This window comes from Ochotona curzoniae, unplaced genomic scaffold (genome assembly GCF_017591425.1).
Source record: "Ochotona curzoniae isolate NIBS_2020 unplaced genomic scaffold, NIBS_Ocur_1.0 contig_2294, whole genome shotgun sequence".
Classification (NCBI taxonomy): domain Eukaryota; kingdom Metazoa; phylum Chordata; class Mammalia; order Lagomorpha; family Ochotonidae; genus Ochotona; species Ochotona curzoniae.
In genome coordinates, this window is record NW_024465405.1 from 1,449,105 (window position 1) to 1,475,784 (window position 26,680).

General features: G+C 55.1%; 1 protein-coding gene across 8 annotated transcripts; it reads left to right on the plus strand.

The window, feature by feature from the left end:
• The first annotated feature begins 786 nt into the window (after positions 1-786).
• On the plus strand, positions 787-26,388 carry EIF4E2 (eukaryotic translation initiation factor 4E family member 2). Of its 8 annotated transcripts, XR_005883121.1 has the most exons (8): positions 816-891; positions 6,276-6,390; positions 7,394-7,528; positions 12,829-12,933; positions 14,060-14,212; positions 14,303-14,439; positions 24,155-25,646; positions 25,808-26,388. XR_005883121.1 is itself a non-coding variant. In XM_040972307.1 (7 exons), exons 1-7 carry the CDS (start codon positions 872-874, stop codon positions 24,192-24,194), a joined length of 705 nt encoding a protein of 234 aa, XP_040828241.1. In that variant the 5' UTR covers positions 787-871; the 3' UTR covers positions 24,195-26,388. The 8 variants fall into 8 exon arrangements, 7 of the variants coding, with proteins under 7 accessions (XP_040828241.1, XP_040828235.1, XP_040828236.1 ...); XM_040972307.1 differs by having other exon boundaries at positions 787-891; positions 24,155-26,388; XM_040972301.1 differs by lacking the exons at positions 24,155-25,646; positions 25,808-26,388 and adding an exon at positions 15,897-16,153 and having other exon boundaries at positions 787-891.
• Positions 26,389-26,680: the final 292 nt, after the last annotated feature.

The window sequence follows — 26,680 nt, forward strand, 5'->3', positions numbered from 1 at the left end:
CTTTCTCCTCCGCGTAGGGTCGCTGGGAGTGGGCTCAGCCACCAGTGGGTGCACTTTATCCATGCGTGCACAGGCTGTGCCTGGCGCAGGGTCCGGGCTCCAGGTCCCCAGAGTTAGCAGGGTGAGTTAGCATTGGGACCATTTCAGGTCCCCAGCGAGCCCCTATTCTGCTCTGCAGGGCGGGATGCCCACCCAGGCAGGGCCAAGCCAGGCTGTTGCTGAGGCGCTGTCGTGGGCACCGGGCCAGGGGTTCTTGGCAAGCACCCCCTGGGGTTTTTGGCTTTTGCGTGTGTATTTTTTCAGAACAAATTTTCCACTTCGGTTCTCCTTCTAAGAACCGGGGCTCTCCCCTGCCCCGAGTCTGCCGACTCAAAACGCTTCGGTCCTCACGCACACACACACACACACACAACCAGGCCAAACCCGGCCACCATGTCTCGAGGCGGCGAGAGTCGGAAAGAAACACGAACAAAGTTGCGCAGGTGACTCCGCCTTGGGCAGGTGCACCAGGCAGGGACGCGTGGCCTGCACTGCCGGGGCTCTATCCAAGCCATGACGGTCCGCGCCTTTTCCTTCCGAGCCATGGAGGGCAGGGCTCTTTCGCGCAGACGGAAGGGTGGCCGCAGGCAGGAACGAGATGGGAGCGCTGAGGGACACGGCTGCCGCCAGGGCCAGCCCCGCGCCTGCCGCCATGGCGGCGCTTCCGCGCAGCCGCCCTGGGCCGGCGTCCCCTGGATCGCCGCCCCCACGGGCCCGACGCGCCGACGTTCCGCGGCGCCTCGCACGACCGGAAGTGGCCGGGCCCGAGCCGGAGGGACCCGGTGGAACGGAAGTCCCTGGGAGAATCTGTGGCGACAGCGGCGGCGAGAGGATGAACAACAAGTTCGACGCGTGAGTGGCGCGTGGCCGTCGTCGGGGGTCCCTTCCCCGCAACCGTTCCCTCACGCCCGCGCCCCCGCTCCCAGCTGGGGCCGGAGGCGGTGCCGACTCTGCGGTTCTGAAGGGCGTTGCGGCTGCGGCTGCGGCTGCGCCCGCCTGGGCCGGCGGAGCGGGGTGCGCTGTGCCGGGTGCTGGGGACCCCGGGCGCACCCCACTCTGACCCACCCGCCGGGGCTCCGGAAGGAGGAGGTTTGCGGGCGGCCTGCCCCGCTCCGCCCCGGGGGCGTTTGCGGGTGGCCCTCGCGCACGGCGTGGAACGTGGGGGTCACTGCGTCCCCCCGAGGGTCGGGCAGGTGCCGGCGCGCGTGTGGCTCGCCTCGGGGAGGACGGGGGACTTGCTCCGTGGCGGAATTGCCGGCCACTTCCTGGACTCTCCCTGTTTCCTTCCTCCTCTTCCTCCCCCTGCCGCAACCTCTGATGCCTCCAACCCATCGGTTCTTGTGTTCTTAGTGTCTGTGGATAGTCTAGAAAAAAGAAAAAGATGTATTCAAGTCTCCGTTGTTCCAGGCCCAGCGTTCATATTTGTTGGCCCGGCGCCGTGGCCCCACGGCACGGTCGTGGTGGGTCCCAGGGAGGGCTGGGTGGGCACAACGCGGCAGCTCCCACTCCTCGTAATGGGTTTGGAACTTGCGTGGATTTTCAGAGTGAGGTGATGGCAGTGGAGAGCGGAGACACGGTTCGCTTAGGTTGCGACCCGGTGCTGCTTGGAGATTGTTTCCAGCTGGCTAACACCGGCCTCGGTGGTCTTTTGGGGCCTCTCAGACCCGCTATTTAGCAGCTGGGAATTCATGCTGCTGACGGTGGTGGGTCCTCTGGCTCAGGCCGACCGGACCCTGGAGCCATGAGCCTGGCAATCCTGGGGCTGCCTGGCAATCCTGGGGCTGCCTGGCGGCTTGGCTGCTTGCAGGTGCTTTTCACAAGCCAACAGCTCTGCTGGAGGGGGGTAGTATCTTGTTCCCCCTTTTCAGAGTTGGGAAACGGGTTTCTCCAAAGTTAAGGCACAAGGTGAACCATCCTGGGTTTGCTGTTGAACCCTGGTCCCAAGGCTTTGGGCCGTCTTCCGCTACTTTCCCAGGTCATAAGCAGGGAGCTGGATGGGAAGTGGGGCAGCTGGTCATCCACATGGGATCCTGGTGCTGGAAGAGGGAGGAATAGCCAGCTGAGCTATTGCACTGGGTCCAGCCTGGTCATCATTTCTAGTGTTCAGCTCTTGCATGAGTGAGGATCTTTGAACATCCATCTTTTTCTTTTTTAAGATTTATTTATTTTTATTACAAAGTCAGATATACAGAGAGACAGAGAGGAAGATCTTCCATCCATTGATTCACTCCCCAAGTGAGCGCAACGGCCGGTGCTATGCCGATCCGAAGCCGGGAGCCAGGAACTTCTTCTGGGTCTCCCACGCGGGTGCAGGGTCCCAAGGCTTTGGGCCATCCTTGACTGCTTTCCCAGGCCACAAGCAGGGAGCTGGATGGGAAGTGTGGCTGCCAGGATTAGAACCAGTGCCCGTATGGGATCCGGAGGCGTTCAAGGCTAGGACTTTAGCCGCTAGGCCACGCCGCCGGGCCCTGAACATCTGTCTTTAAGCTTTACAGGGGAAAAAACTAAGCAAGCTTGAAGACAGCACTTCTGCCCTGAGAGTTGTTTTGTTGTTGCTGCTTTGATGCCCCTGCAGTCTCTGGGCCCTGGGCTGGAGGGGGTCTCCCAGGCTCCTCCTCCCAGCTGGAGCTGAGCCTGGTGAAGCCATCTGACGGGCTCAGATGGAAGAGGAGCGCACACGCACACACATCTGGCCAGCTTCCCTTTCAGACACACACTCCACCACCCCACGTGGCCGACTTCCCTTTTCTGCATGTCACTGAGGTCGCTTTGCCTGCCAGGAGGAGCAGCGAGTGGTGGGGTCTGGTGCCGTTGCTCACATGCCTAGCCCTTAGATGTGTTGGAGGCGCTGCTTTTTCTGACTGTAAGAAACTTGGTCGTCACGTCTTGGTTTTCTCAGGACCAGGCATGGCTTTGTCCCTGGTTGCTATTATTTACTTTTCATCTTCAGCGTAAGCTGTTCTAAGCTGTTAGCGCAGTGTTAAGTGTTGTGGGGACCACTTTCATTAGGCACTCAGTGCTTGGATTTTAGAGGTCTGTCCCTTGCCCAGATGGCCATTTGACCCACTGTCCCACCAGAAGGGGTTGTTCTTGTTCAGGGTGTGAGAAGACTTCTGGGCAGAGCCTGATGAGCGGAATCAGGTGCTTCTTGGTCTGCGCGGCCTGCGGGTTGCCCGTTGCTCCTTCCGGGTCTGTGGCATGGCTTTCCAGCCTGCGTTGTGTTTTGGCTTCAGCCCAGTTTCTAGCTGGAGAGTCACTGCTGGCAAGCAGGTTCCCGCTGCGGTGGGGCGGGGGCATCAGAAAGCAGGATGGTTGGTTAGCTCCACGCTGGAGAGCTCTGAGCCCTGCATGAAGTCCCTGAGGAGCCTGGCGGTGGCAGGAAGTGTGGTCCAGGAATGGCAGTAACATTGTTTCTGCTCTGATCATGCTTTCCATGACTCCCCATATCCTACTAGTGGTTAGCAGCGAAACAGCTAAAAAGAAAGGAGCTTATACTGCTCCTGGGGCTGGGAAGGTTGGGAGTGGACAGTGTCTGTGCTGTTCTCCAACTAAAATCTAACAGGGAGAGCTAAGAAGACTGGTGGACATCTTGAGGTGTGTGGCCTGTGGGAGAGTTAGGGGCTGCCTTGGGCCTATGGTAGAAAGATGTGTGAGGTGTTCTGGGGGGGAAAAAATGGCCCTAAGAAGAGGAAGAGAGAGGGAACATCTCCGAGTCTAAAACTTGAGTAGGAAGCCAACTGGGCTCTTGGCTCTTTGCTGAGGTGCCCACTCGCTCTGTCAGGCATGTTCTTTAAACCTTGCTAGCATGCTCGCAATTGATGGACAAACTGAAGGGCCGTGGAAGTGTGGAAGGGCAGCTGGGCCAAATGCAGACACAGCTGAGGAAGTGCAGAGCCAGGGAGCCTCACCCAGCCTAACCGGGAGAAGGTAGGAAATGTTTCAAAGAGAAATGGCCTCTAGCTGCACCCTGAAGGCCAAGGTGATGAGGGCTTCTGGGAGGGGCGGCTCAGGGAGCTGGCGGGACCAGGCAAGAGGGGAGCTGAGGGTCTCTGCACCTTGTGAGGTACAGGAGTGTGTGTCTTCTCCCCCGGGTGCGAGCCGCGCTATAGTAGCCAGCACATGCAGTAGCTGCTTGGGAAGTGCTAGTGGATTGCCGCCTGCGTAACTTGCGTACTAAGTAGAGTCCTTTCAAAGAGGAAACCAAACCAACTTGAGTAAAGGGGGAGGGAGTATCAGAGGAATAGACAGTGGTCTCCTGGAAGTCCAGGGAGGCTGGCCTAAGCCTCAGGGACATAGCAAGAGCTGCCCCACCCAACTCTCCTCTCTACTCTGTCCCCCATCCTTCTCTCTCTCTCTCTGAACTTCCTCTGATCTTTGGTTGTGGGTGCAGTGCAGAAATAGGAATCTTTTTTAGTGAGGCCCTGATATGGGTGATGCCCTCTAGTCCAATGCCCTTCCTGGCCGAGTCTTGCCAAGGTGGGGACAGGGTGGTTCCTGGCACAGAGTCTGGTCACCTGAGTGTATCAACGGTGGAGGCTATGAAATGGGCAGGGCAGGTGCCCAAACGCATACCCATCTCATCCATTCTGATGGGTTCCTAAAATGTAATTAATCCAAAAAGACAAAGCAAGGGAGCAGAGAGGAGAGATCTTCCATCTGCTGGTTCACTCCCCCAAATGCCAGAAGTAGCCAGACCTGGCCCAGGCTGAAGCCAACAACCCAGAACTCAGTGGGGCTTCCCGGGGGCATGGCAGGGAGCCCAATCCTTGAGCATCCCCTGCTGCCTTGAAGGGCAATGTGTGCGTTAGCAGGAATGTGGATCAAAAGAGGAGCAGGAACTTAGCCCAGCACTCCGGTAGGGAGTGGGTCCTTTCTGAGTGCTAGGTGCTGAGACTCATGGGCAGAAAGAAATTGCAAACAGAGTCCCCTCCACGGTGTGTCTGCATCTGTCTGGGTAGTGTCTGAGTCAGAGTGGAGCATTTGTGGTCCTTGAGAATTGCCCAGTTTCTTTTGTTTATGCCTCTAGTCATGGGTCCAGGAGGAGGCTTGGGAATAGAGGTTGATTTCGCTGTCTCTGAGTTCACCCTCCTGGTCTCTTTCTCCAGTCCTGGGGAGTTAGATTTGTCCCTGGAAGTCTTGGTTCGCCATTCCTGAATGGCAGCCCTTGAAATGCCCTGTGCTTGTGAGGCAACAACGCTTGCATTCATTCTTTCAGGCGTGTGTTTTTCCTTCTTACTAAATGTCCGCTCCGCATCCTGTCATTTCTGTCAGGGCTGAGGAGAACTGAGAGGCTGCGGTGGAAAGCCTGCATCTCGTGGTAGGAGCACTGTAGATGGCAGCAGTGGGGCGTCCGGGGCGCGGGGTCGGAGATCCTACAGGATCTTCTGTTCCCTCGTCCTCCACCCTCACAGGTGAGGGAGTTGAGCACCCTGAGGATCGAAGTCAGGCAGTCAGGTGTGCATTTAGAGAGATTGCAGAGGTGGAGGGTATGGAGGAAGGAGGATGGATGGAGAGCAGTGAGGGGTGCCGGGGCACCCCCAGGCTGAGGGGGGAACGAGAGCGGTGTGCCCTCGATCAGTGAGATGTGACCTTGAGTTGAAGTGCCAAAGCAGAAGCTCTTCTCGGTGTTGACTGTTTCTGCTGAAGAATCACTCTTTTTTTTTTAAAGACTTATTTTATTTTTATTGGAAAGGCGGATATACAGAGAGGAGAGACAGAGAGGAAGATCTTCCGTCCAATGATTCAATCCCCAGGCGGCCGCAACAGCTGGAGCTGAGCCAATCCAAAGCCAGGAGCCTCTTCTGGGTCTCCCACGCGGGTGCAGGGTCCCAAAGCTTTGGGCCGTCCTCGACTGCTTTCCCAAACCACAGTCAGGGAGTTGGATGGGAAGCGGGGCTGCCCGGATTAGAACCGGCGCCTATATGGGATCCCAGGTGTGCAAGGCGAGGACCTTAACCACTGCACCATCGCGCCAGGCCCTGAAGGGTCACTCTTGAATTGTCTGCCTTCAACAATCCCTTTAAATGCTGCTTTAGGTGGCTTTCTGCAGCTCCCGCCATGCCCGGGAGGCAGCTCAGTCTGGTTAATTTTCCCAGTTTGCCCTTCATCGCTCCTTTTCCAGCCTCATCTCGCGTGTGTCTCGTGGCCTGCACTTGGAGTGAGTTCCATGGCAGGTGGCTTTGGGAGGTGAGCAGGGCTCTGCTTAGCTGTGACATGGTGTCTGCCTTTCCATGCAGCCTGAAAGATGATGACAGTGGGGACCACGAGCAGAATGAGGAAAACAGCGCACAGAAAGATGGTGAGAAGGAAAAGGCCGAGCGGGAGAAGGGCCAGGGCAGCAGCAAGCGGAAGGTGAGTCGGCTGTCCTTGCACTTGGGGCTTGTGAGCTCATGGGATCTGCCTACCTGGCAGGTGGCACCAGCTGGGGAGTACCTGACAGTGATTGTCTCAGGGACAGTCTGCGCTGGAATCCACTGGCCAACATGAGAGGGTGGAGACCAAGAAATGAATCCGTTTTCTTCCTTGAAGTAGAAGGAATCATGCGTTCGCAGGCTGAAGGAAGAATTGCTCTCCACGTCAGCATTTGTCGCTAGACGCTGGGGCCGCAGAGCTGCAGTGGATGGTAGACCAGGGAACTTGGCATTTATTACTGACTCTTTGCCTGTGTGTGTGTGCACAGAGGACGAGACAGACACAGGTAGGCAGATGGTGATCTCTCCATTAACTCACTCCCCAAATGCCCAGAACAGCTAGGAGTCGGCCAGCGTGAGGCTAGCAGCCAGGAATTCGGTGTAGGTGGCGGAGCCCAGGCCCTTGAGGCATCCCTGCCGCCTCCCGGGGTCTGTCTCAGCCAGAGCTAGGTGGCAGTCCCAGGTGTGTGAACAGGGGGTGTCGCTGGCTTCACCAGCTGGGTAAGCACCTTTCCCCGGGCTTGTACTTGATGTCAGCAGAGTGCACAGTGGCTGCTGCTTCCCTGTTAGAGCTACCAACTCGTTGGATCCTCTCAGCAACCGTGTGAGGTGGCAGTTGTTTTCCTCAACCTGCAAATAAGAAATTGAGATAGAAACAGTTTAGGCAGCTGACCACTGGAGAGCGGGGAGGAGCATCATGGCATGGAGGAGGAGTGGTTGGGTGTGCGGGAGGAGGTGAGGTGGGAAGTTAGAGAGGCCGTAGCAGTGCTGAGAGGGGTAGGGTCACCTAATCTAGGCTTGCTGAGCCTCTCTGGAAGTTGACTGTACATATGGACGCATGGACAGGTGCTTGTAGTTAAGTTTATGTGCTTTTTTAGTTGTGGAGGTGGTGAATGGTGGCACCGTGTGATACACACCGGGGCTGACATGCCTTTCTTTCCTAGGCTGTCGTCCCTGGTCCAGCAGAGCACCCGCTGCAGTACAACTACACTTTTTGGTACTCGCGGAGGACTCCTGGCCGGCCCACCAGCTCCCAGAGCTATGAGCAGAACATCAAGCAGATCGGAACCTTTGCTTCTGTGAGTGCGGAATGGGTGCAGGGGGCGGGCCTCTGTGAGTGCGGAATGGGTGCAGGGGGCGGGCCTCTGTGAGTGCGGAATGGGTACAGGGGGCGGGCCTCTGTGAGCGCGGAATGGGTGCAGGGGGCGGGCCTCTGTGAGCGCGGAGTGGGCGCAGGGGTCGGGCCTCTGTGAGCGTGGAGTGGGCGCAGGGGGCAGGCCTCTGTGAGCACAGAGTGGACACGGAGTGGGCACAGGGGGTGGGCCTCGTGGAACATCCAGCCTGGCTTACATCCTGTTCACTCTGCTTTCCCTGGCTGGCTGACCCAAGTCCCCAGGGTCAGATATGTTGGTTCTTAGGTTTCTCATCGACACCCATAGTTAACATGTAGGTGTCAGGTATATGAGTTGTAGTACTGACCAGAAAGGCATAATTTTAAAAGCACAGTTTTTCCTTTGTTTTTGAAGTAAATTTGGAGTCCTTGTAATTAGCAGTGTCCTGGGACGTGTTGAGTTTTGTAGCACTTAGATGCATCCAGCTGCATGGAGTTACATGGGGAGGCAGCGAGGCCTTCAAGTTGCCCTTGCATTTCAGAGCCCCCCCACCCTTCGGGCTCTGGCTGTGTGTCTGATATGCCATGAACTTTTTTCCCATCTTTCCAAAAGAGATTGAGCTCCCTGGTCGCTGTTTTAGGGACTGCTGTCATACAGAAGCCCAGCCTCCATGTCATCCTGTGCTGGCTTCTCCGGGAAGCTGTCTGCAGCCGACACCGTGCCATCCAGCAAGCTCATCACTGGCTGCTCTATGCTCTGTGTCCCACCTCTAGGTGGGTTCATGTGCAGGATCTGTGGTTTTCTAGAAACTGCTGAGGTTGATTACGTTTGAAATGCAGATACTGCAGAAGAATATTATAATAGACAGTGATCATTACAGTGAACTGGTAAGGAGGAAGGTGCCAGGCATCGGCTGTTTGTGTAATCTTCAGGCATGCCAACCCGATGAGGTTGGTGATCCTGCCCATGTTTTACCCTTCAGGACAGTGTAACTGGGATTAAATGCCTGAAAAATGTTTATAAAGATTTGTTGATTTGTTTGAATGAGTTACAGAGAGACAAGAAGAGTCAGACAAGGAAGTTCTCCCTCTACTGGTTTGCCCCCCAGATGGCCACAATGGCCAGGGCTGGGCCACACCCAAACAAGGAGATTTTTCTAGGTCTCCTCTGTGAGTGCCAGAGGCCCAAGCACTTGGGCAAAATTTCTTCTGCATTTTCAGTGCATTAGCAAGAAGCTGGATGAGAAGCAGAGCAGCCAGGATGTGAACCCTGACCCGTGTGGGATGTTGGCATTGCAGACCATGGCTTTCCTCACTGTACCACGGCACCAGTCCCAGGGAGTCAGTCTTGAGTGAACCTCAGGCTGGGTTGTCAGAGCTGAAAGCAATGAGCAGCGGCTCACAGTTGTTTGTGACACTTCAGAGGAAGCCTGTTTGTCAGTGTGAAGGCAGCTGGGACCGCCCCGGCCGTAGGCTGCCAGCTCAGCGCTGTGCTGCTGTCATGCTCACAATAAGCAGGAGCCCTGGTCACCAGTTACGGGTGTCTGTTTGATCTAGCAGTGCAGCAGGAGAAGCGTGGCACATCCCAGCGCGTGGAGCCATCTTGGAGGATGTGGGTTTAGCATTAAAGTTAAAGAATTTGAACAGATGAGAAATTCTCGGCCAAGGGAATAGTGGAATGAAACTTGGGAGATGTATGCTTCTGCCAGCAGTGAATGCATCTCAGTGCCGTGGGAGCGCTGGGCATGGCAGTAACTGGGCCGCCCTGCGCCGTGCTCTGAGTGACGGCCAAGGCACTTGGAAGGGCAGAGAAGCAGCTGGACTAAACAGCACAGTCCCATCATGAATCCTGCTAAATTATTCTAGAAAAGATATGAATCTTTCTATCATTTTAATTTTGCTCCTAAAAAACGAAAATAAAAACAGAAAAGCATATATAAACGTGTAAATTTACCCAGTTTGTACAAGGTAGGTTTTTATTCTTTGCTTTGAGCTTGTGTGTTAAAATTCAGCACCTTCCTGAGTTAACACTGCTTTGGGACTCGCTGTGCCTAAGCTTACCAGTGCTTAAATCCACTATCCTATTACTGGGTGTCTTAGGGAATGTCTCACTGTGTTAAATTGCCCACAGAGAAATAATTATATGGTGAAACATTATCAAATATAAAGTAGTATTTCCCAATTTTTTTTTAATGATGCCCCCTACCACTGTTATTTGAGGAAAGGTGGTCATACACTTTTTTTTTGAAGATTGATTTATTTGAAAGTGAAAGAGATTCCGTTCTCTGGTTCACTCCCCAGATGACTGTAGTTTCCAGGGCTGGGCCAGACAAAGCCAGGTACCAGGAGTTTCTTCTGTTCTTCCACCTGGACACTCGGGCCATTCTCTGCTGCTGTCTGTGGCACATGCGTACGGAGCACCTGGACTCAGTCCGCTGCTCGTATGGGATGCCACTATCACAGGTGGGGGCTTTACTTGCTATGTCACAACGGCCCCTTTGCAGTGATTCTTTTTTTTTTAAGATTTATTTATTGCTATTGGAAAGTCAGATATACAGAAAGGAGAGACAGAAGACAAGATCTTCCGTCCAATATTCACTCGTCAAGTGGCCTCAATGGCCAGAGCTGAGCCAATCAAGCCAGAAGCCAGGAGCTCTTCCGCGTCTCCCACGTGAGTGCAGGATCCCAAGGCTTTGGGCCGTCCTCCACTGCCTTCCCAGGCCACAGACAGGGAGCTGGATGGGAAGTGAGGCTGCTGGGGTTAGGCCCAGCACCCATATGGGATCCCGGAGCGTGTTCAAGACAGGGACTTTAGCCAGTTGGCCACTGTGCCAGAACACCACCACCTCCACCCGCTCCCCACCCCCCGCATGATTCTTAATTCTGATCTTTAGCAACCTTTTGACACGCTTGAAATCTGGGCGACTGGGAAAGCAGTCTCTTGAGAATGGGAGCACTAGACTTGAGTTAAGGGGCTGGTGTGTGCTGGTGCTGGACTCTGGGCTGGAGTGAGTCCAGCAGTTGTTTTCTCAGTGGTAAGATGGGGAAGTGTCACTGGGATGGTTTCTCACCTCCTTCTTGGACTATAAGCGGGTGTTTGATTTCAAGTAGGACTTTCAGAAGAAATGTTTTAACATTTACCAATGTTTCTTCAATGTGCTTACTTCAGCCTCTCATTCTTTGGATATGACTGTAGGCTTTGGCTGTAGTGAGGTCAGAGGCCAAATTGTTAAAGCAGTTTTGTTGTTGTTTTTTGTTGTTTTGTCTGAAAGAGTGCCAGATCTTCCACCCGCAGGTCCACTCTCCAAATGCCTGTGACGGTGTAGCTGGGCCAGGCCAGACCTCAGAGCCAGGAGCTTCATCTGGCTTTCCTACGTGAAAGGCAGTGGCCCAGGTGCTTGGGGCAGTTGCCTCTGCTCTCAAGGTGCATTAACAGGAAGCTGGATTGGAAGTAGAGTAACCAAGACTCAACCCAAATGGTCGCTTAACTAGCAGTGCCAGCAGTTGTTGACTGGGGAGCTGGGGCCGATTGGTACGCTTTCTCGCCATTGTGTGCCTCCAGTTCCTGATTGACATGAGCCCCTCTTGGTAGTGAGCGTCCTGCGTGTCTTCCGGCCGTGATCTCGTGAGCAAAGGCTTAGCTTACTGCTCGTGTACATGTACGTACATGTGTGTCCTTACGCCAGGTCACTGCGTGCAGGTAGCTCAGCAATTGCTGAGATAACAGGCTGTGTCCAAGTTCACAGCATGACTTCTGTGTTTCTACCCTGGAGAGGGCCTGGAGACAGAGCTTTCCCATGGCACAGGGCCACCGCCACCTAGACAGGGCCAGGCCATGCCCGAGCCTGTGCTCAGGCACACTGTTGGGGTGTCATGCAGTGCTTCCCCTGGGTGATGGGTGCTTCCGCTAATGGCCCTGTGTTTTTTCCTTTCCTCTTGAGTGTCCTTTGGCTGCTTTGTCCTGAGGAGGTATTCTCCACGGGTTACAGGGAATAAACTCGGCTCTAATGATCAAAATGGGGCTCTCGTGATGAGGACAGAAGCACGCGAGGAGAGAGGAGTGCACATCGAGTGTTCTGCTGAGTGGGAGGGTGGCTGGGGGAAGCGTGAGCTTCTAGCTGAGGTGGTTACAGCAAGTGCATCATGTTTGGTTTGGGGCCATCCAATCTTTGCAGCATGGTGGCACTGTGGCACAAAGTCACTGATCGATACTATCATTTATGCTCAGAAACTGAACTGAGCTGAATGTGTTTTATCTTAGCTAAGGCTTTCTTGTCAGGGTGTTACGGCACAGCAGGTTAAATTGCTGCTTGGGATGCCTGCATCTTGTATCGGAGTGCCTAGTTCAGGTCCTAGTTGCTTCATACTTCCAGCCTCTAGCCTGAGAGGCGGTGGATGATGGTTCGAGGCCTGGCCCTGGCTTAACCCCAGCTGTTGTGAGCATTTGGAAGGTGAATCAACAGGTGGGAGGTATCTGTTCCTCCCTCTCTGTCACTCTGCCTTTTAAATAAATAAATAATTCTTGGGGAGGAGGGGAGAGGAGAGGTACTGTGGCATAGCAAGCTAAGCCTCTGCCTGTGATGCTGGCATCCATTATGAGCACCAGTTCAAGTCCTGGATACTCCATTTCCAATCCAGCTGCCTGCTAATGCACCTGCGAAAGCAACAGGCAATGTCCCAAGTGCTTGGGTCCACTTTCATGGGAGACCTAGAAGAAGCTCCTGGTCTCTAGTTTAGGGCTGGCCAACCCTTCCTATTGTGGCCTTTGGGGAATGAACTGGTGATGGAAGATTCTCTGTGTCTCCCTTCCTCTCTAGTTCTGCCTTTCAAATAAAAATGAATGAATGGTCTTGCAGAATAAATAACTACCGCTCCCAAAAAGGATTGTTTGGGTGTGACAAGCTGTGTTCAGGCTGAGGCCATGTGCCCCTCAAGGATTATGCTTTGAGGGTTTCCCCTGTGCAGCAGCCTGGCCCTCTGCCAAAAGAATGGGGGGCTTCTGCAGCCTCAGTGGACGTGTGCAGACCACCCAGGCTCCACCTGCAGGCTCCCGTTTCTCACCTAGTGTTCATGTTTGTGTGTTGTTCATGTTGGTGTGAGGGTTTTCAGAAATGCAACTGTCTTATGGCCTTTCCTGCAGCCTTCCTGCCCTCCCGCCCCAGGCCCGATGACAGTGTGTCCTTTAACAAGGACCCAGAGGCTAGTGTCACCCTGCGCTGGTGTGAGAAAAAGAAGCTACCTCTTCCCTTGTTTGGGCCTTCTCTGCAGGTGGAGCAGTTCTGGCGTTTCTATAGCCACATGGTGCGGCCTGGAGACCTGACAGGCCACAGTGACTTCCACCTCTTCAAAGAAGGCATTAAACCCATGTGGGAGGTGAGTGAACATGGAGGGCCTTGGGCTGCCCTGGAGAAAAAGGTTTTTTCTTTGTTTTTTTGTTTTGCCCTGCCAAAGTTAAAAAGTATGTTGAGGTGTTCTCTCAGAGCTGGTTTAGGGCCCGGCTGAATCCTTGGGAGCCTGCACTCCAGGTAAGGTCCAGGTGACATCACGTGTCTGGGTGCCTTTGGTGCAGGCAGCGTACAAAGATTCTTTGCTCTTATGGCATTATTAACCCGCTGTGGCACAGCACCGACCCCCAGATGGAAGACTCTGACTCTCCCTGTCACTTGGTAAACAAACAGATAATTTTAAAAATAAGCTTGCTTAAATCCATACCTGTTTTCTTTCTAATATGCACCATCCGTGAACTTGTAAACATCTGTTCATTAGAGAGGGAGGGATGAGGTCTTCCATCCACTGGGTCAATCTCCACATGGTTGGCCAGGCCAAAGCCAGCGCCAGGAGCTCCATCTCTGGCCCTGCATGTTGTTGGTGTCCCTGGGCCGTTGTGTGCTGCCTTCCCAAGTGCATAGCAGGAAGCTGGCTTGCCAGCAAAGGAGCGAGGACTCAGGCTTGAGCTCTGACTTGGGCTGTGGCGAGCAGTTGCTTGACCCACTGCACCATTATCCTGGTCCCTCCATGAACTTTTTTTAAGTGGAAAGGCAGGTGTATAGAAGAAATTAGAAACAGAAAGATCTGTCTGCTGGTTCACTCCCCAGGTGGCCGCAACGGCCAGGACTGAGCTGATCTGAAACTGGAACCTTCTTCCGGGACTCCCATGTGGGTGCAGGGTCCCAAGGCTTTGGACCGTCCTCTGCTGCTTTCATGAGTTTCTGTTTTTTTTTTTTTTTTTGGGGGGGGGAACCAAAATAAACTTACATTTTATTTTAATGTTTAATTCTATTTTCTGTGGATCTTGTGGAATATGCTCACATGAGCCCAAGATCCTATTGTGTTTTTCTTTTTCCTTTTCTAGAATTCTACTACTGTTTTTTTCAGTGTAGTTGAATAACTGGAACGTAAGAACACTTCTTGGTATTCGAGGGATTCTTGAGTTGAGACCACCTTGATGTCAAAGAAAACTGTGAAGCCTGTTTTACCCTTAACACTTCCTGTTTTGCAGGATGATGCAAATAAAAATGGTGGCAAGTGGATCATTCGACTGCGCAAGGGCTTGGCCTCCCGTTGCTGGGAGAACCTCATCCTGGCCATGCTGGGGGAGCAGTTCATGGTTGGGGAGGAGATCTGTGGGGCCGTGGTCTCTGTCCGCTTTCAGGTAAGCCCCCCAGCCTGGTGCCTCGGGCTGCCCTCTTGCTCCCCTTCATTCCAGCTTCGCTCTGATGACCGTTTCTGTTCCCACTGTTAGGAAGACATTATTTCAATATGGAACAAGACTGCCAGCGACCAAGCCACCACGGCCCGTATCCGGGACACGCTTCGTCGCGTGCTCAACCTACCTCCCAACACCATTATGGAATACAAAACTCACACCGACAGCATCAAGTACGTGCTGGGGTCTGGGGGTCCGGGTCCCTGAGCTTAGCCACAGGTGCTCCGTAGCTAGGTCTGCAGGGTGTGGCGGTGTAGGAGATGGCATGCAGAGAAGGGACAGAGCAGGCTCCCCCAGGGCTGCTGGCTGCTGCCACAGCTCTTGTCGGCCAGGCTCGCCTGTGCCCCTCTCCTGAAAGGGCTTTGGAGCAGAGCAAGCTGCTCTGCCCAGCCGCCCTGGCTGGCCTTGCTTGGTTCCTGCAGCAGTCTCATCTGTTGTCTGCTAACACACTCTCCAGTGGAAGGCAGCAGTTCCCTTGCGCTGGCCCTGAGCTGGTCCTCTTCCCTGCCCACCCCTCACTCCACTTCTGCATGTCTTTGTGACCTGTTAGCTTCAGTCTGTTTCTTCTCCTGGAAAGTGGCCTTCTTTCAGAATGACAGCTCCATGCCTGGTTGTGTCAGCTGAGCGCAGAGATGCAGAGGCAGTGGGTAGCATGTGGAAAAGCAGGCTTGAAGGGGGTGATTGGCTGCAGGGCAGAGGGGCTCTCCAGCCCCCTGGCCCCAGGAGAGCGGGGCTTCGGTGCCCAGGCCTCTTCTCCCATGCAGAGGGTCTGAGCAAGCCAGATTTTGGGCAGCAGCCAAGGGGGCGCAGGTGGGCTGTAGTAGGGGCGCTCGGTCCTCCTGCAGCCCAGAGCAGCCCGTGTCTTTGGAGTCAGTGTCCGCAGCTGTGAGGGAAGCACAGTGAGGCTGTGGGGAGGCCGAGTGAGTTTTCCCTACCGGCAGGTCCTCACAGGGAGAGGACTCCCACAGGGCTAGCTGTTGGTGCGCTCACCATCCTCATCACGAGTGGCAAGCCCAGTGCGTGTTCCACAGGTAGAACGGACCCTGTGGAGTCTCCTTCCTGTGCGGTCACAGATAATGCCTGGATAGGGCTGGCTCAGAGTAGCCACATGTCAGCTTGTAACCAGGAGTGCTGACACGCGAGTCCATCCCTAATCCAGTGGCTGGGAGTGGCTCGTGCAGCCTGCCGTGGACTGCTTGCTTGCCTTAGCTGACTTGTGTTGGTGCTCTTTTTCTGTAGGCAGATATGGCTGGCTCTGTTTCTGGGGTAGAAGCAGGTGTCTGCACAGGCTGGTGAGATGGGCACTTCTTCTGGGTGCCCCCAAATACCCCTGCCCCCTATACCAGCTTTTCACCTGGATAGGAAAGGGAAAGCTCTCTTCTGTCCTCCGTTTCTTATAGCCTGAGACAGAAATCATGTGCCAGCAAGGCCTTGCAGGATGGGAGAGCTGTGGGCTCGGCCCCACTCAGTTGGGACAACCCGCTTCTCCATGTGCGCCGAGGCCTGCCTCAGGTGCTCCAGCCTGCAGCTGTAGGGACCAAAAACCTCCCTGAGACCCAGCTGCTGCCACTTCCCCCCCCCTTCCCCTCTCTTTCTCTCCCAATGAGCCAACCTTTTGCACTTCCACTAGAATGCCAGGCAGGCTGGGCCCCCAAAGGCTCCTTTTTCAAAGCCTCTGGAAGCCGCGGTTGAACGTGCCATGACCCCTCTGGATGGCCCCGCCCTCGAAGCCGGCGTCCTCGGCGTCTCTTGTTCTGTTGGCCTGCTACTCGGAAGAGCCTTCTGTCCTGGACAAGAGGAGTTGGAAGCGCATTCTCTTTTAAGACCAGGCTGCCCTGCGGCAGCCACGACACCAGCTGAGATCACTTAATAAATGGTGCTAAACTAGCTTGTCTCCTGCTCTTGCTGTTTGTGGTGCATCGGAGATGTGGCCTATCAAACGGCCTGCCACCGTTTTGAAGGAAAGAGACTTCTCCGAGGAAGGCTACCCAGTCTGGGAAAGCAGCATATTCTCCTAAGCCCACTGCATAGTGCCACGTATGGGGTGTTGTGTCCCAGGACTGCTGAGGTCCGACATGACGAGGTGACATCTAGCTCTCAGCGTCAGACCCCAGATTCTGGCCCTTGAACTGTGACTCTGGTCAAGCCCGCCGCGGACCAGCACAGAGGGAGTGCTAGTGGTGTGCAGCTGTGAAGTCCGGGAAGGTTGCAGAGGGCTGTCTTTGTGCTTTGCTGGCTTGCGTCTACCTCTCCTTGAGAACTCTCTTGCTTGGAGGTCAAGGCCTGCTTCGTCTGTGTGGCTGTGTGTATGTGTCTTCCTGGCTTTGTGCTAATGGGCTTTTATCGCTGGTGCCAGAGCTGCCTGAGCCACCAGCTCTTTGCCAGCTTTCTCCCTTCTGCTTTCCTTCAGAGCTACTCATCTTCCTCTTTGAGCTGACCCTGCCTGTCCCCGGCACATCTGCATGCAGGCCAGGGTGCTGTCTCCTCCTGTGGCACTTGTCCCCAGGAAGGTGGGGAACCTGGGCTTGACGCCCCGCGGCTCACCCCTTGCCTGCACAGAGGGCTTCCGCCAGCCTTATCGGCCTGCAGGTTTTCCGAGGAGCCGCCCCCAAAAGTATAAGTCAATGTTCATGGCCGCTGCCTCTGAGCCCCAGGACCACTGCCAAGGGTGTAAGGTGCCTTCTTGAGTAGCTGCTCCTCTTGGCAATAGCGCCCTAGATGTGTGCCTCCTTACTTCACCCAACTCCTCCTGGCCTGGGTCCCACAGAACACACATGGGGGCAGTCAGGTTGGGGCTGGTTTGTTCATGCCAAGCTGGCTGAAGTGCCGAGGAGGCCATTCTCTGCTGTGACCATTTGTCTAGAAGATGACCTTCTGGCTCTCTTCCCGCTCGCCTTGCACTGGCAGGTTAAGTGCACTTACCTTGAGTCCGGTCGTTCTGGACCTGCTCAGGCGGGGGCCTCACATTGCCTGCCAGAGTAGGAGAGAGCTCCGACCTGACCTGGACACCTGCCCCCTTGCCGCAGGGGAGCCACAGTTAGAGGTGGCTCGCGCTGGCCCGGAGAGTTCCCGGAGAAAAGAAGACCAGGGATTTTGTTTGTGCTCCCTTAGGCGCTGGAGGTCAGAGCCTCAGGAAGTGAGGAGTAGGGACATGGCCTGGGAGCACAGGCCGCAGTCCCATGTCCCTAGCCTCCGCCTGGGTTCTGGTCCAGGTTTCATGGCCTTTCTTGGCCTGTTTGCTTTCTGCCCCTCCCTGAACCCCAGGGATGATGGCCTTTGCCTGATGCACCACAGGTGACCTATGGGGCCCCGGGCTCCCCAAGGGGAATGTGAGCCTCTGCCAGCGTGTACAGCTCGCACCTCAGGAAGCTGCTTACACAGAGTTCTCGTTAGGTCAGAGCTCCTTTGAACAAGGCCATCGTGCAAGTTTGGGTCCCTGCAGATATCAGGTAATCGATCACAGTGTGACGAGAAATGTCATGGGCCCGTTGAAATCAGGAGGCCACCGGGACACAGCTGGGCTCAGAGCCACCTACAGCAGCCCTACCTGGTGTGTGGAAACCTCTTATGGGGCAGTTGTCCTGCCCCTCTCTGTCCCTAGCCAGAGCCCACTTCCCGGAGTGGCTGTGCTGCTGCGGACACCTGGCCAGTGGTGTCTGCAGGGCGAGTGGAGGGCAGGCGACATGTCTGCTTGTGTAGTCCAGCGGAGAGACTAGTCAAGCCTGTGGGACTTTGCTGCCCATGCCAGAGACCACTGCAGTTCAACACCAAATGTCAGTTTACAGAGGGACTGCAGCTGTCCTTCTCCTGGGTCACCCCGTCTGGGCTGACTTAGTGACACAAGCCAGCACTCTGATGCTTTGGGGCATGGAGCCTGAGCTCCACGGGTAGGAGTGCCAGGCCGTGTCCCTGGCAGGCTTTGGGCAGGGCTGGCAGAGAACAGATGATGCAGATGGGAGACCTCTGCTCTCAGAACTTGTTTTTGGTAAGTGCAGGAGGCAAGGCTGGTTTGAAAAGGCCCTTTGTGACTTTTCATTTGAATCTGTAGAGTCCCCCTTGGTGACAGGAATCTTAAGTCACATGATACTTTTTACGCTTGGTTTGTTCAATCTTTATTTTTGAAAGAAGATTGTTTTAACATTGCTTAATGCCTCTGGGGTGTCAGGTAAAGAAGTAGCTGGAACCTTCACCGCTCACCTTAGGCTGTTGGACATGCCTCTCAGCCATGCTGCTGGCCTGCAGGCACCAGCATGACTGTGTCAAGGACTGTGGCCAGCTATTTCACTTCCACTAGATTGTGCGAGGAAACCCAGATTCTTCACATTGATGTTTAGCAGTGAAAATACTTAGGAAGAGTCGGAGGGATTAGTGAAATTGCAAGTCTGAATTTCTTCAGGTTCTCAGCTTGGCAACCCTGTTTGGTGTGGTGTAGTTGTGGGTCAAAGAGACGAAGCGCGACAGCCATGAGATTTCCTCCTGACACGTACGTTGTTTAAAACAGAATCTTAAGTCCTGGTGGTAGGAGGAGTGAGGGCTTGGCCCGGGTCGTCGGCCGTGTGTTGATTCGGCCTGAAGAGGGAAGCTGCCTTCTGTCGCCCCTTGTGAACTGCTAGAGGCCATCCCATCTTCATCTCTGCAGGAATGGGCTGTGGAATGGATAGCTCTCTGAAAGTTGACAGAGCCTGGCATGGCTGTGAGGCAGCCTTGCATTTTTTTTTCTCAGTTCTCTTAGCACATGCCAATGGTGTGGGTCATCTTGGGAAGGAACCAGAAATTGCAAATCTCTGTTGTTGCAAGACATGGATCATTCACCTGGAACTGCTGCTGTTCAAAAGAGGCGAATTCATACGCCTAGAAGAATGGATTGGTTGTCCCAGGGTCTGTATTTCCTGTTAAGAACAGAAGAGCCAGCCTGAGAAGAGGCCTGACCGTGAAGTGTATTTCAGTGTTTGTATTAATACATGTGCCGCGGTGACACCTTGCACCCTGGACACAAATCACCACATTAAGCCAAGAGCCAGAATGAGTGGTGATTCCCAAGGAACTCAGGCTGAGAACTGACTTGGCCAGAAAGCTAGGGGAGGAGCTCGGCTGAAGAAATCTGAGGTTGGAGCTCCCCAAAGTGTAAGGGATCACTCTTTCCATTCCTCGTGCCTTGATAGCTACTGTCGCACCCACTGTTCCCCTTCCAGGCACAGGCTCAACCCTTCTCTACCCGGGGTTCCAAGCCAACTTGGTCAGCATGACGTGCTCAGGAGTGTTGTCCTGCACAGCTCATGGTTCATACTGACGCAGGCGCCTTCCGGAGCAGGAGGGAGCCATGCACCTGGGCCAGGGCTTTAGAAGGATTAGAAGGTTGGAGGTGCAGGAGCAGAGAAAGCACTCTTTCTCTTTCAGCCTCTCATCTGCTACTGTAGGCAGTTCAGCCTTTCTCCTCAGTGTGTGGCCTGGGGACACCAATGGCCCCCAAGGACTTGCAGGGAGGCAGGGGTATGCTTGTCCTTCACCACAGCACACTGGGGGTGCTTGCAGTAACAGCTCCCACCTTCTGGCTTCCCCCGCAGTCTTGAGGAGAATAGCGAGGGCCAGAGAGGTACCCGCTGTCCCTACTAGTGGCCCCACTGCAGCCCCCAGGGCACCTCAAGTGGGAAGTGGGGGTCTGGGTCTGCACTCTGTTTGATCTGAATGTGCTGTTGTGTTTTTTGTCTCTGGTTTGCCAGGGCCTGGGAGGAGTTTCATGGGCTGGTGAACAGCAGCGGCCGCTGATCGGACGCTTCCCCTCTGTCTCACACTCAGGGTAGGGCCTTGTCTATCTTCTCTGTAACCCCGTGGCATACCCCCTCTTCCCAAGGGGATGCCCTATCCCGGCTCTGGCCTCTGCCAACTCAGGAGTCCCAAACCACTGGGTCTTAGTCTCTGTGTGACCTTGGACAGGCCACGTTCCCTCCTGTGCCTGTGTACCCATCTGGAAAACTAGCTCCGTAGCCTACTCCATGCTGCTGTACCAAGGTGGGCAGTGGGCCATAGTCCTCCTCTCTCACATGTGGCTGGTACAGAGGTACCTGCCCAGGTGCTCGGCTAACAGGGTGAGTCCGTGGGCTCTGATGTGGTTTGGGTGCGAGCTCCAGCTCCTGCCCAGTGGTGCCAGGTGTGAGCCATGGTGAAGCAGTTCAGGGTTTTAGCAATGACAGTGCCTGGGTAGAGTTCAGGGCCATGTTCAAGTGGTCGCAGGCTTGGCGGTCAGTAGACCAGCAGCTGCTGAACAGCAGGAAGGGCACAGAAATGGCAAGTCCCATCAGGGACATGCACATCACAGCTAAGAGGGGGCGGCTGGTAGCTGGGTGTGCAGGTTCCAGAAGAATCTAAAGAGCAGCCACTGAGCCTGTGCCTACAGTGGTGCCCCCTGGGCTTGTTTTTTTAGTGGGCTGAGTCCCTTAGTGCAGATTGGGCTTGAGTGTTTATACATTGCCACTTTAGAAACTTGTTAGAGTCCAGGCAGCACAGGGTTCCAGCAGAGGGGGAAGCTGTGGGCAGAGGAGCAGTGATTGCTGGGCTAGGACAAGGTTGGACAAGGAGACCTGGAGAGGCCTGAGGCTGTAGTGGATCGTGTAAGAGTCGCAGCCTGTTTCATTCTGGGTTTCTTCCTGGCTGTAAGTATTCTTAAACTTGGCCAAGCAGGGCCTGTCGTCTTCTCATGGTGGTGTTGCCACCTTCATGTCCATCAGAGGTGCCTTTTGAGATGGAGGGCCTCCTGAGTCCACAGGGCTCCCCTGCCCACAGGCCCAGTCCCCCAGAAGGATACCATGGGATGGCTTAGGAAGGCACGTATGCGTGTCATTGCCACTCGATAGCCTCTTGCGTTTTCTTTATGTCATTGCACATGACTGTTGGCATCTTGTGTCATCTGACATGCGTCACACATGGGTCTTGCTCTTCAGCACATGTTGGCCCCAGTCAGCTGCCAGGGGAGGGGTCTGGCCAGCACGCCCAGGAGGGGGCTCCTGTGAGAGCCCTGTGCTTGCGGGGAGTACAGGTGATCTCAGCAGCAGATGGTACACTGAGCTCGCTCCACTGACCACAGAGGGTCTGTAGTTTCCTGAGCTGCATGGAGGGGCCAGCCAGAGCGGTCTGGGCAGAGCAGCTGGGAGCCCTCTGCCAGGGCCTCTCCATGCTGGGCTGGTCACCGACGCAGTGGCAGGCCAGTCTCTGGCAAGCAAGGCAGGTGTTCTGTAAGACCACCCTGCCCCTCTGCTGTCACTTCTGCTGTCCCTCTGCTCTCCAGCATGGCTTCTAGAACCAACACTGGTATGTTTCTGTGAAGCACCAGGAGGCGTGGCAGGAGGCCTCACGGGGAGCTAGCTGGGCATGTGCAGCAGGAGCCGGTTTGGACAGAGCCTACTGCCCCTTGGGAGACCTTGCCTGCCCAGGGAGGCCAGTAAAGAAAGAATGATTTTGTCCTTTTCCCGTACTGTGGGGCTCTGACTTCTGCACCTGCCCAGCCCTGTGCCAAGGGACATGCACTGTAGCTGTAGTTAGTTTACTTTAAAAAAACTGGAAGCCCATTTTAGAAAATGTCTTGTGGCCTCTGCCACTCACTTCCTGTGTCTGTTCTTCCCCCATGGCACTTGGCCGTCCTCCACCACCTTCCCAGGTATGTCAGCAGGGGGCTGGATGACATGCTCAACAGCCAGGACTTGAACTAGCCCTCTGATGCAGGATCATGTGTTACAGTGTAACCATGGTGTCACAATGCCAGACTTGGCATTGGCAGCAGGCACAGACCCTCCCAGCCCCACACACCCCTCCTTTGTTCTGTTTTCCCCAACTGAGACAGCTGGCATCTCCCAACCCTTCCCTAAGTCTCCTCCTCCCCCTTTTCCATGTTGCCAGTGGGCCTTAGAGTGAGAAGACTTGTTAGGTTTGCTGATTATAGAGAAATCCTTAAGAAGGAAAAGCCTAAACAAATATTAAATGCCTGGATGGACATGTGAGCTGTAACTGCCAGTGCATCTGCCCCAGAGAGTTGGTGCAACTGGGGCTCTTCACAGAGATGAGCTGAGCTGCTGACGGCAATGATGGAACCCCCTAAGAGTGGGTCCCCGCTCCCAGAGTGCATGGCACTCCCACAGGCAGGAGCTCTGACCCGCTTCCCTGCCCTGCCTCAACTGCCAGTTCCTGCGCTCCAGTGTGGGCGCAGGGGAGCGTTGTGGAGGGCAGGGTGGCTCGTCTGCAGGAAGCTTGAGAATAGTGTCCAGAGGTGCTTGCGTTCTTCCTGCGGTGGTGTGGGCCTGCTGTGGGCCCCCTGGGGACCCGCAGAGGGCTTTTTGTGCTGTTGACACTTTAGAAGGAGGATCGCCTGCTGAGCTCTGTATTCGGCTTTCAGCGGGGTTGACGGTGGGGGGGGGGGTAGTTGGGGAGGGGCAGTGCTTGTAGTGAGCCCCATGGATGTGTGTGTGTCAGTTACAAAGTACTGGGACCCTCTGTAAGGGTACAGGGTGACATTGGTTCTACCCCTTTGAGTGTGCTGGGCGAGGGGCTGTTGTCCCTGTCAGCCTGCCCCATCATGCACATCGCTGACAGCCAGTGGTGACAGCAGACTGGCTTCCCATTGTCGCTGCTGAGCTTTGCCCTGCACTGATTGCAATACTCCCAGTTCATTGTAGCAGTCTTAGAATGGGCTGGTTGAAAGCCACAGCTAGTAGTGCATCCCTCGGGAATCACAGGGAAGTACTGACTCCAGAAGCCAGCATAAGGAGAATTTCTCTTTCCAACATTTTTAACAAATTCAGGGCTCGAGCACCAGGCCTGGGCAGCAGCTGATGGTCTCAGTGGTCTCAGCCCACAGCCTTGTCCACCTACATCCCGTGTTGGAGTGGTGGGGTTCGAGGCCTGGTTCCTGATTCCGGCTCCCTGCTAAATGTGTCCCCTGGTGGGCAACAGGTACTGACATAGGACTTGTCCCTGCCACCTCTGTAGGAAGCTGAATCGAGTTCCTGGCTGCTGGTTTCAGCCTGGCCCAGCCCTGGTTGGTGTGGGCATTCAAGAATCAGAGATCTCTGTTTTTGCATCTCTCAAGGGAATTAAATACATTTTCATAAGTGAATCAGTCAGTAAGTAAAGTATATGTTCTTGTAAGTGAAGCCCTGCCAGTTCTAAGATTTTGAGGCTCTTGTGGTAAGGTGACCTGCCAGTTGCCAGTACAGTACACCCGTAGATTTCCAGTGTGGGACAGACAGTTCCTGCAGAGTAGCGTGGCCTGAGAGGGCAGCAGGGCCACACCTGAATCAGACATCTGTGCATGCAATTGCGAAATGAGAGCGAAGGGCATCTCCTGGCATCACCTTTCCTTCTAGAAGCAGCTCTGCATTTAAAGCTAAGAATGTGTGTCCATTTGGTTAGCTGGGGAGGTGGCAGGGCTTGGCTCCTGTAATCCAGTCATGTGGTTGATTTGAAGTTGAGGCGAGGGAGACTCCTCATCTGCCATCCCCACCTGCCCAGTTCCCACTGTGCCCTGGCCTCAAGTGACCACTGGAGCTAGGTTCTTGTGTAGTCTGATTTCAGAGTTTTCTTAACCCAGACACCAGCAGCTAGGAGTGGGGCTGTGTGTCCCCCAGTCCTTCCAACTCCTGTGCACCTGAGGTTATCAGGTGGCTCGGCCATCTGCATTCAGTAGCAAGCCCTTCTGTGCATTTGTACTGCCAGTGAGTGCCCGGTGTTGTGTGATGGGACTCCCATGGCCTGGGAGGTGGGCTGCTGCAGGTGTGAGCAGGCAGGAAGCTCCAGGGGTGTGCTGAAAGGGGGAATGGGTCCGGTGCCCCGTGCATGCGTGACTGTCAAGATGATCCCTGTATTGAATGCTCTATTTTCTCCCATTTTTTTTTCTTTCAGGGACAATTCAAGCTTTCGAAATACAAAAATCACATTGTGAAAATACCCGAGCTGACATTAATCCCTTTCTATCTGTGTGTGGGAGTCCGAGAGGAGGGACACCTCCAGCTGGCCCTTCCTCTTGCCCACGGAAGGGACGGCCGAGCCCCATGCTCCTCTTTTGCATTCCTGCCTGGAGGCCGGAGTCTGCTCGACACCCTCCCACTCGCTGACTTTAGACAGCAGGAAAACAGAGCCGGGGACTTTGTATTAGACGGTTCTGGGGGGGAGTCCAGCCTTTGGTTTCGCTGTGTGCTGCCCAGGTGCCCGAGGACACCCCGCTGCTGTGCACGTCTGCTGCTGTCTGGAGGCTGCTGTGAGCGTGCCTGCAGGCCAGAGCCCCGTGGGAGTTAGCAGTATTACGAGTGTCTGCACCCAGGAGAGGCCCAGAGTCGCTGTGAAGGTCCTCTTCTAGCTTGGCCATTAAATTATTGGGACATTTTGGTTTCTTCTTGCCCCTGTTCCCCTAAGCCCACCACAATCTGGAAACACGTTGTGGATGCGATGGCTGTCGGATTGCTTCATCCACCGCCCGCTGCCCTTCAGTCTTCCCTCCTGCGCAACACTCTCCTTGGGCACTGCCTCATGTAGACCTGGAACCAGCGGGCATCCCTGGGGTGACGCTCAGGCTGGGCTGTGGTCCTGCAGACTGGAGCTGGAAGGCCGCACGGGATCGCCTACAGGGTTTGGAGCCAAGCACAGTGGCAGCTGCCTTTGAGCGAGGCCTGGTGCCAAGCCAGCCCTTCACTAAGGAGGAGCAGAAGCTGAGTCATGTCATGCCGGCAGTGAACGCCCATGACCTATAGTCACTAGTCCCGAACGGAGCACTGCCAGTCTGCAGTTGGAAAACCCTGCTTGCAGTCCATGTCACCTGGCCACGTGGTGGCACACTGCTGGCTTCACCAACGGCCCCTCACTCAGCACGAGGCTCCGTGGCTCTGAAGGACTGAGCCCAGGAGGCCCAGAGTGTCAGTGGTGGGCCCGGGTCCTGAGCAGCCTGTGGGCAACACTGGGGGACGCGGCCCTTGGGAGGGCATCACGGTATCTTAAATCAAGGCCCCTTCTGTAAAGCACATTGAGAAGGCCAGGGGCAGAGAAATCCATCACAAGTGAGGCACATCTCCTCGGTGTATTTGTATGAGCCCTTCCTGTCTGCCAATCCCTAAGTCCCCCAAGTTCCCCCACTTGCGGCTGCTCCTTCCTGCAGGTGCAGTACACCAGGGCCCCATGGGAACTCGGACAGTGGAGCAGGCTGGGTAATGACTGCGGCTCACGCACCGTGCGTTCCAGCATCCGGGTTACAGGGATGGAGACGCCACACGAGCTGCAGGGGGAGCAGGGGCTGCCCTGAGTCCTTTGCTCCCCACCTTGGCCTGAACTTAGACTTGCCATGGGAATTCCAAAGAACACTGCCATTGGGATCTGCCCCCTTGCGGGCAGCCGCCCAGTTGCGGTATGTATGTGGGGACTGGGGCGTGCACTTTGGCCATAGATGTGTGGTTTGGTTTTGGGGTTTTTTTTTTTTTTTTGGTCCCATTTGTTCAGATTTTTGGATTTCTTAGGTCTTCCATCCTCTCTGCTGCTGCCACGTTCAGCGGTTACCCTTCCTGGCAGGTGCCCGTGCCCCAGTGCTGGTTCAAGCAGGAGGTCACGCCTGACATGCACTGTCTCTGCCCAGTATGCTCCCAGATGCCCCGCCTGGCAGCCGCACTGAGCAATGTGTCCACACCACTCACTTTTTCCAGCTGGCTTTCCTTCATTTTGACTCTGTGGGCTCTGAGATGCCAAGCCACACCGCAGTTATGGGTGCAGTCTCCCTGTGCCAACAGGAAGGTGGGCTCTGCCAGGGCCGTGGGACGGATTTCATTGTGGCGGGTTGCACATGGGCAGGGCTGTCTCCCACCCCACCTCAGGCCCCTGGCTGGGTCTGTTCTTTGCACCTGGACCCTGCTCCATTCCAGGCACCCTCTGTGTACTTGGTGTGTGTGTGTGTGTGTGTGTGTGTGTGTGTGTCTGTCCCCTGTGACACTGGTAGTGACATCCCATGTCCATTCAGAAAGACACTCGTGGTCAGTGCTCCAAGACTGGGTCTCTGAGCACTTGCCCAGGAAGGGGAACAGGCTGTGGCGAGAGTGATTGTGTGTTGCACTTTGAGAACAACTGTCTACTGCAGTAATAAATGGAAGATGGTCGTGGCCCTGGTCTTGGATTTCTGATTTCAGGGGGATGGGGAAGCGAGGTTGGCAGCTTGGCTGGCCTCGATCGGCCATTCACGAAGAGCCCCCATGTGGGTCGTGTTCCAGAACGTGGGGATGACACATATTTTTAAATTTGAGAGTTGAGGTTATTTATTTGAAAGAGTTGGAGATTTTCTGTCTGCTAGTTTACTCCACAGTTGGCAAGGGCCCAGAGGCTTGGGTCATCTGATCCTGTTTTGCCAGGCCTCATTCAAGTGAGCCCTGGCTGCCCTACTTGCAGTCCAGCTTC